The sequence below is a fragment of the Dipteris shenzhenensis genome, chromosome 11 (assembly GCF_047967505.1).
Source record: "Dipteris shenzhenensis isolate YYH24624 ecotype China chromosome 11, Dip_SZ_1.0, whole genome shotgun sequence".
Classification (NCBI taxonomy): domain Eukaryota; kingdom Viridiplantae; phylum Streptophyta; class Polypodiopsida; order Gleicheniales; family Dipteridaceae; genus Dipteris; species Dipteris shenzhenensis.
The window spans coordinates 50,730,394-50,739,733 of NC_141606.1; the positions used below are offsets into that span (position 1 = coordinate 50,730,394).

The 9,340-nt window shown below is 45.0% G+C and overlaps 1 protein-coding gene across 1 annotated transcript; it reads left to right on the plus strand.

The window, feature by feature from the left end:
• Nucleotides 1-4,618: 4,618 nt before the first annotated feature.
• On the plus strand, nucleotides 4,619-7,881 carry LOC147897138 (uncharacterized). Its single transcript, XM_087381593.1, has one exon. The coding sequence runs from the start codon at nucleotides 4,889-4,891 to the stop codon at nucleotides 7,151-7,153; it is 2,265 nt and encodes a 754-aa protein (XP_087237719.1). The 5' UTR covers nucleotides 4,619-4,888; the 3' UTR covers nucleotides 7,154-7,881.
• The last annotated feature ends 1,459 nt before the right edge of the window (nucleotides 7,882-9,340 follow it).

Here is a 9,340-nt window from a genome sequence, read left to right on the forward strand (position 1 = left end):
GAGCATATTTGCAACAAGCATGCTAAAACACCATCAAATGAGCCTCACACCCCCACCCATGGCCCCTACTAGCATTGTAACATTACTAGGAACTCCTTGCATGTAGCCTTTTAGTAACTTTGAAGAATATATGTGTGAGCAAAACATTAACGGGTGCACACCTATGAAAGGGACGACAAAACTTTCACACATGCTAACCATTTTCCCTTCACCTCAACAAGACCTTGTGCACACAAGCACATATAGTACAAGTGTGTAGTCTCTGGCTGTGACTCACGTGTCATGGGGATCTTGCAAGAACGCTCCAAGAACGCTGATGGAGTACTACTCCAAGCTACTATGGTTTGAGAGCAATGCATGCAAATGCCATCCACTAGTGTCACTCTAGCAACTCCCAGCTTGTTGCAATCGTGAATCCATAAGCAGAAGAAGAGGAAGGGGAGAGGAAAGTGGAGAAGTAGAGGAGGAGAAGAAGAAGGGAAGAGGAGAAGAGAACATGGCATTCATGAAAGACACTATAAGGAAATAAGAGACAACTCCAAAGAGGAGGAGGAGAGCTTGTATTCCAATGTGTGCAACCAACAAGTGAAGACGAAAGTCAACCATTTGGCCTTTTATACATGCCACCTTTTGAAGGGAGGGCCAACCCTAATCTTTATACCACTCTCTTTCCTCATTCTCTACAATCAACTTGGGCCTATTGGGCTCCAAGGCACAATCATAGCACTATGAACTTGCCACTATCCCATCAAATGGCATTGCTAACTATTGTAGTTTGCAACAAGCAATCAATAGCTCCACCCAAAGCTGGAAGTACATTGTTAGGAAATTGAGAGAGGGAAAGGAATATAATAAAGGTACCTTGGGGAGATGAAGTGTAGTACATATGTGCCCAGTGTAGATCACCCACCAGACACCACTCTATGAGCATTTTAACATATGCATCAACTAGAAAAAGAAGGGCATCTCACTTGAATAACAAATAATAAAGTAAACTCCTTGTATCTAAGTTGATATAAAAACTAGAAACAACATCCACTCTATCAACAAGTTGATCCTTTCCCACTAAAAATGTAGAAATGACACTTTGAATTGTGCAAGACAATTGGGAACTCCTTGTAATGTGGATGGTTCTTGTCTCATCACAACATGTTGCCCCAAACAACACTTCCAAACTACATGGACATATTTAGAAGAGAGGGTATTTATGTTCGTTGAGTAGCTAGTTTGAAAATCTACCAGTTGCTTTACCTGAAGATAATTTAGGTCATGGAATATTTTTTGCACCAAACGTGAAAGAGGTCTTAATATCTACTAGATAGTTTTGCAAAGGAATAGAAGCCACACTAATCAGCTAGAGAACTTTATATGTGCTACTATTTGCTACTACTAAATGTATACATCTACACGGCTAGCAATTTAGCCCTAGGTGGAACGAGGTTAACATAACCAACAATGAACCCAAAGGGTAGCAACAAGAAAACAATTATGTGCATCGATTCTAAGGTTGACATCTAAGGTGAGGCTAGAACAAATTCATCAATATTATCCTCACCAAAAGCATCACATGATGGGTACGATTTTCATGTGTTGACGTATTAGTAAAGCACCTGATTAGATCAATTTTTAATGGTCGTACTTGTCCCAAATTAAAAAATGTCTGAGAGACATTGCTTTGCCCATTCATCATCACAAGGGTAAACAAGTTAGTTGTGAGGTAATGGTGGATACACATATCAAAGCCATTATTGTGGCAACCTTTGCCAAAGACACTTATGTGGAATGGGCATTTAAGTTAGAACTCCCTCATTAATTGTACTCGTAGATGTTGAGGTGCCTACCCACTCTCGTCCCGTTTGGGACCAGACTTCAACATTTCAATGGGAATCCTCTTAAAGATTTGGTTCTCCTTCGATGGAATTCACTTCATACCCCAACAAATATATCTCATACCAGTCACTATGTAAAACAACAGGTATAGATGTACACACAGTGTGGTCTAGACCACAAGCAAGATAGAAATAGTATTGAAAGTACTCACCATGATGCTTAAAGGAGATGCATACATACAAACATAATTGAAAGCACACAATATGCCCACGACATTGAGATGTAAGTTTCCATGAGACAACCTCATGGTGGTAAATGCCATGGTACATCGATGGTTTCTCTTGTTGAGCTATAAGGTTACTAACCAAATGCCCTTGCTAAACAAAACTATACAATATTAAGTGGACAATCAGGTACACAGCCTTTGTCAAGAGAGTTTGACAAAGGCTGTGTACCTGATTGTCCACTTATTCTATAGTTTTGTTTAGCAAGGGCATTTGGTTAGTAACCTTATAGCTCTCAACAAGAGAAACCATGGACTTGCCTCATTAATAGTGGGAAGGCACCTCAGCATCTATGAGTACACCTAGTGAGGGAGTTTGTGACTTGAAATCTTGAACTCCAAAGTGGACGACGCTTGCCACGACTGAGTGAGAACTTGACTGTGCATGAGAGACCTGTGGAGACTTCATGGAGGAGTGGGGAGTGGGAATCCAAAATGCCATCGAGTGGATGAGGTGACTAGTGAGGCGGGTTTAGCTAGGGAGATGAGTAGAGAGATCGAGGGAGATGGGACCCCGGGCAACAGAAGGGTTTAGCAATGAGAAAGATGGTTTGTGTGGGAAAGGAAAAGAAAAGGCCCCCAGGCAGACACCCCCTCCATCCCCACCGAGTGACAAAGACATGCTAGATGCTACTAGAGGAAGAGAAAACATGAAACCAAAGGCTTCAAGAATTGCCCGATAGAGGAGACGGGCAACAAAGAGAAGATGGTCGTTAGCCGTAGTTTTCCAGACGGACCAAAGAAGCAGCCCAGCATGTAGGAGGAGGTAAAGAAAAAACCAAACACAACCTGAGAGACTTGAGTTGGGTGACCCTGACTAAGGATCCCCTAGTGAGTAGTACCCTCCTTGATGTTCACAATTGCTTCTCCCTGGGGGGTCGTTTCTTGCTACGTGCAAGGCCGATGACAACCCGTAACTAGACCAAATTTTGTAAATATGGTCATTTTTTGCAAGGCTGACCACCCTTATTATCAAATCAGCATGTTAAAAAAAAAAACTTAGACTCTCATCCACAAGGGTAAGCTTGCTTTGAAATGTGTAGTTGGGTGGTTGTAGCATCATGGAAAGCTATTATGTTCACATGAGAAGGGATAAGTAGTAAACATAGGGTCATTGCGCTTGATTGTGAAAGCGGGCCGGAATGAGCGCCCACTTGGGGTTATAGCAACAACTGATGTGATGGGCGGGCAAGTGAGGGATGAAGGAAGGCAAATGGATGTTCAGGATGCTCCCTTTTCAAAGAGAAACGAGTTTGCATGACCCACCTTTGCAAACTCTTACCATGGCCACTAAAGACATGTGTGTGTTTTTGTGTGTGCATGTAGACATGTGTGTATGTGTGTTGCATACAAAGAGCTTCTTGTTATTCATGAGTCCATAAAAGTCCAAGAGTCCAAGGGTGGTAATCCAAGAGGTAGTGATGGTCCAAGAGTCCAAGGGTGGCATGTGGCATCATTTCTTACACTCTTCTTCTCCAAGCTGCGATGTGGTGAAAACCTGTCCTTGTTTTTTTTTTGTCTATGGGTAATAGGTAGAATTAAAGAGGGTGAAAATGATTTCAATAGTCTTGGAAATGAAGGGAGAAGACAAGTGAGAGAGAGAGAGAGAGGGAGAGAGACAGGACAGATCTTAGCTTGAATAAGCCATCAATTGTTTTAAAACAAAAGCAATAGTGTAGCGAAGAGAGAGCATCAAACGGAGGTTAATTAGGTATGAAGGAAGAAGAGGAAGAACAAGGGATAAGGTAAGCACGTATAGAGGGTTAAGTGAGAGCCTGCTCATGTGAGGGGTCCTATTTGGAAACTTTTTCAATTTGGCTGCTTAATTGGAATGTTCACATGCTTGGTTTTTTTCGTAATCCTTGGAAGGTGTGGCTCAAGAGGCAACCAAGTGTCATGATTATGGGTGATTTTGCACAGTATCCTTTGAAATCGCAATAACTACAATTAGGTTTTTAGGTAGGCAAGCCCACTTGAACCCAATTTTTATGGTAATCGGGTCGCTTGCTTGAGGTAGTTCAGAGGTTTATAACTAGCGTGATCACATGAACATCCTAGTCTCTAAGTAAAATCTCTAAGTAAATGCTGGTGACATCTATGTAAAAGGGGCTGCTGATTCAGCTGATGACATGTCGAGTGACAACCCCTTTGCCTTGCCTGAGCACGTGTCAACCAATCGAAGGGGCATTGCTAGATTTGTAGCAAGTTGATTTGACAAATGACATGTGCGATGGCACCCGCCCTATTCGCCCAAGCCTTGCTTGAGCACCTCCGTAAACCAATCAACGGGGCATTGCACGAGCTCATGACATGTTTGGTGGTACACCCCGACGAATGATGATCTCGAGCATATATGTGGCGATATATAGTGGGATGCTAAGGCCTGGGTCAAAAGGTGTGAAGGGGGGGGAGATACTTGGATGGTAAGCGAAGCGAGTCTAAGGTTTTAAAGCGTGAGAAAACGAAGAAAACAAGGAGGAGAGAGACGAAGGGAGGAAGGGAAGGGGAAGGGGAAGGGGACCAATGAACTCTTCAATTAATTTTCTTGCAGGCCTTCTTTCCCAAAACCCCCCCTACCCACAAAGCCACCTGTGCGTCCTGCGGTCCTTTGGCTATGGCGTTGCTCCTTTGCCTATTATGCCTATCGATGGCTATGGCGCCTGCATCGCCCCCTGTAGCTCTCTTTAGGGTTTTGCCTCTCCCTCTCCCTCTCCCTGCCTTGCTTCCCCCCCCTTTCTGTCTTCCCGCCATGGTTCACGGCTAACAGCCTCGGGCATGGCCGACGAGAACCGTACCGCCTTTGGAGCTTCTCACGCTGTCGATCCCCCCCCGTCCACAGCAGCATCCGCCGCAGTTTCTCCAGGCTCTCAGCCTCTCTACGTAGCTGCTTCCTCCGCAACGGAAGCGGTGGACACCGCCGTAGCATTTGAAGCTTCCCGAGACCGTCCTGGTTTGGAGGTCGCAGCTGGTGGAGGCGGTCCGGCGGTGGAAGACGGAACGAACGAGACCGCAGCGCCTTGTGTGTCTGTAGGAGGTTCTTTAGCTGCCGCTTCGGTCGAGGTCGAAGCAGCAGCAGCAGCAGCAGAAGCAGGAGACGGAGGAGAAAACGGCGAGCTTGACGAGCATCCAGCTTCGGATTTTGGAGGATCGGTGCCCGCAGGCAAGCAACTCCCTTCCTCCTCGCACTCAGCTTCGGATTCCATGCCTTCCATCTCCAAATCGCCAGTGTTCAGTAGTAGCCTCAAGCAGAGCTCCGGTGGCTGCTGCATGACTTGTGGCCGTGGAGCTGAGGGCCGGAGGTTGCACCGATTGAAGCATGATGGCGCCGTTCGCCTCCATTGCAGCTCCTGCATCCTTTTCTACAACAAAGGCATGTATTGCTCCCAATGCTTTCAAGTCTACCGCGACGCTAGTCAGCTGGGAGACCCGGCTTTGTGGCTCACCTGTTGCAAATGCCAGCGCCTTAGTCACTTGGAGTGTGTTCGCAACCTTGCCTCTTCCGCGAATTCCTTCGATTTCTCTTCTTTCACATGCCGCGATTGTTGTAATCCAAGTAGCCGCAAGGATGTTCGTGGCAGTCATCTTCTAGACAACAGCACCTTTGCGAGGAAAAAAGTTTTATCCTCCGGGACCTCGCCAGATGCTCTGCGACTGGACGGTGATGTTCAAGAGAGGTCCAACATTTCTGATGTCACAAGTGCACAAGCTGGAGATGTGGCGAATTGTGAGCCTTCTCTCGAGTTAAATCGAGTGGTTGAAAACTCTTCTGTTCTGGATCAAGAAGCCGTGGCGGCAGCTAACATAGTGGCTGCATTAGCAGCGAACGAGGCTCAGGATGCCAAGGCTAGAGCAAGAGGTATGGCAGCCGCTGCTGTCAAGGCAGCAGCTCGTGCAAAAGCTGCTCTTGATGCTGCTTACCGTTCTGGACGAGAGGAAGCTAGGTGGAGACAGGAAGCGGCCAAGATCTTACCTGTTTCTGCAGGTCCGTCCACCACGCAGTTTACAGGCGCAATGCTCAGTAGTGTGGTAAACACCTCGGGAAAAAGGAAGTTCGAAAAGCTTGGAACCCCAGTAGGCGGTGGTGATCCCTCAGGTCAGTCAACAAGGATACCCTCTATGGAGGAAGAGTCGCCGAAGCAAGTTAGTAGTGTTTCTGGTGCCTCTACAAGTCCCAGAATCTCCCTTCCTAGTCACAAGAGGAGGACTCTCTCTTCTATTGCTGCTTCCGAGGCCACCCGGGCTCCTTCAAGTCTTCATGGGACATCACAAGAGGGCGAGGGCGCTACATTTTTTGAGGATCAGCATCATCAGCAGCAGCAGCAACAAAAGCTGGAAACAGGGACTTCAATCAAAGTTGGGCAGCACGAGGCTTCTAGTTCTGTACACGAAATTGCTGATCAAATTCTTAAAGATCTAGATCACGTTGGCCCCTTTGCTAGTTCAGAAGGTCTTGCTGTGAGTGCTTCTCCAGCAAGCATTTTAGAGGGTGACATCCTTTTGGGGACTCCTAGGTCATCGTCTACAACTCTTGTTGGTATCCGTGAACCAAATGTTGTAGGGAATGGCTGTTCCACTTTCTTGCCAGAGGACTCAATTGGAACTTCTGGAGTTCCTGTTTTAGAGAATGGCTTGGTGGTCCTTCACAGAGAAGATTCTTTTATAGATGGCTCTCACCCTCCAGTTTCTTCAATCACAGCCAACTCTATCATGGACACACATGGAGTGTTTGGGAAGTTGACTGCCCAACCCAACACCAAGGAGGTGGAAACCTTTTCTCATTATACAGGTGAAGCAATGATCGAAGATCTTGTGGATTTAGGGGCGTTGGTACCCAGAGAGTCTGAGAAAGGAGTACAGCTTTCAAACGGGTTTATTGCAGTTGATGGAGATTCAACATTTGATGGTATTTCTGTAGAGAGTGCTTTGACTAGTGAGAAGTTGAGAGAAACCGCTGTTGGAAATGGGACTATGTCAAAGGCTAACAGAGATGCAGGTCTGGAAGAGGCAAGTCATCAGCTTAGTCCATCAGTGGTAAACTAATAATCAGTACAGCAAAATGACACAAAGCTGGCAGGAAAATAAGGTGAAGGCTTGAAAGACGAACATGTTTTGGCGAATGAAGCTTTCGTTAAGAAGAGTCAGGGACCTATAATACCACATTGGTCAGTGTCCAACCATGGCAAAAGGCTCACAGTCTACAGTATAGCCAAGGCATCTGTGATGACTTGCTTGCTCATTTCCACTGCAGTCAACGTTTGACAGGGGCTCAAAATGGCCAAAAGGCCTGATTATTTGTCAGTCAGTTTTGACTGCGACATGACTGGTTTTTCAGCTGCAGATGCTTCTTCATTGTGAAGTCTTTGCTGATTATGTTAAAGTCCTGTTGAGGGGCTGATCATGTGACTGGGTGATGTTTGAGAAGTGCAGTGGGCTCTATCGTGGAGATTCTCTGATTGAAGGCTATTCCAGATGTGGAAAAGTTTCTGTAGTTATTGGAAGCCTCTGATGAACTATTGAAGCCTCATCCCGAGCAGGCTTCCAATTACCAGAAGATCTAGTGATTGAGGTGTACAATATTTTTTTGAATCTACAGCAGGGCCTACGAGCTTTGTTAAGCGTGTCCTTTTGGAGGGTGGGTTAATTGGTGCTTGCAAGTAGTATATGCAGACTTTTGAACATCTTTGCAGAAGGTCGCATAGAGTAGCTTATGTAGATGTTGCAAACTTTTGCTTTTTTATTTAAATATAAGACCTTTATGTGAGGGTGGTTCAGTGTGGCGACGAATAATTTTCATGTCAGAATATTTTTAAGCAACTTACTAAATCATTCTGTTATTCACTGCCGTGGCAAACACGATAAAGTATTTTGGGGCTTTTAGATTAAGTAGATAGATTGTCCGACCGAGTAAACGGGTCTTACCTGATTTGTTAGATTCTTTATGTGCACCAAGGATTATGAGTGACTCTTTTTCTCTTCATTCCAAGATTTGATGCTTCCACTGTACCTTCTCTCTGCATTCTGTCTTCATGGGAGCCAGAAATGGCAAGATGTGTATATGTGATATATTTATCTAACCTCTATTGCTCTGCAGGAGCAGCAGGTGAGTCATACTGGGACCATAGTCTGTCTGGGTAGTGCACAGTTTGGGTTTTGGAAGTGCAGATTACAGTTATATAGGTCGATGAAGGCTGGTGCCAGAACAAAAGAATTGTGCCCCCAAATTTTTGCCAATGTTCCATTAATGTAAAAAGGATGCTGAGCAACTGGTGGAAGCTATCACATAGCTTCTAAAGCAACAAAAGTTAAAAATTGAGGTAGAAAGAATCTCTCTTAGTGGGTACAACCCCCATGTGCTCACTTTTAGAAATCATCTCAAATACACTACTTTGCATGAAAAAAGGCTGGTAAACTATTGGCCTCGTGTGGAGTCACAAATGCACTCTCCCTTGTGTAGATGCAGGCATTATGTACATATACTCGAGGCTACATTCATATTCCATTTCAGAGTATCAAATATTAAATTTATATAAATTTGTTATAGAATTTGTGATGCCACTTTGATGATGGAGTTGATGGCTTGCAGATTTGGGATGCCACTTTGACGAGTGGACAGAGAACTGGAAGTGATGGCTCCATTACTGTGACGAGTGGACATAGAACTGGAAGTGATGGCTCCATTATTATGTACCTCATGGGGTCAATAGTTGTTGAGTTTCTGAAAGACAAAAAGCCAGCTTCAGAGAACTGCTAGTTTTACACAGGCAGCTAGAAAGTGTTTGACATTGCATTTACAAGTGCATCCAGGTGCGTTTGCATCCCTCACATACCCTATTGGGAATTGCACACGTTGAACCTCCTAAATACTGCCTTGAGTTCGATTAATTGTATGCTACCTTTTAACCCTCTTGCTTAAGATGAAGATAATCCATCAACTCTCATTGTTTGAAGAGTTGCCGTCCCCTAAAGAATGTTTCTTGTTCTGCTTACCCTCGATGGATTTACCTTTACCCTTTTTGGTAGAAACAATAAATATCTCGCGGAGCAATAGAGAAACAAAGGTGAGAGGCTTCAACCTTTCTCCAATCGTCCGGGCAGTCTCCAGCCCATTGAAGTTACACTGAAGCTTGCTGATGAATAGCATGTTTGGCCAACCGCCACAAGTTGATCCTTGAGAACCTTCACCTTGACCAAATGGTGTTGACCCTCCTAGTGCCATTGTGAATACCT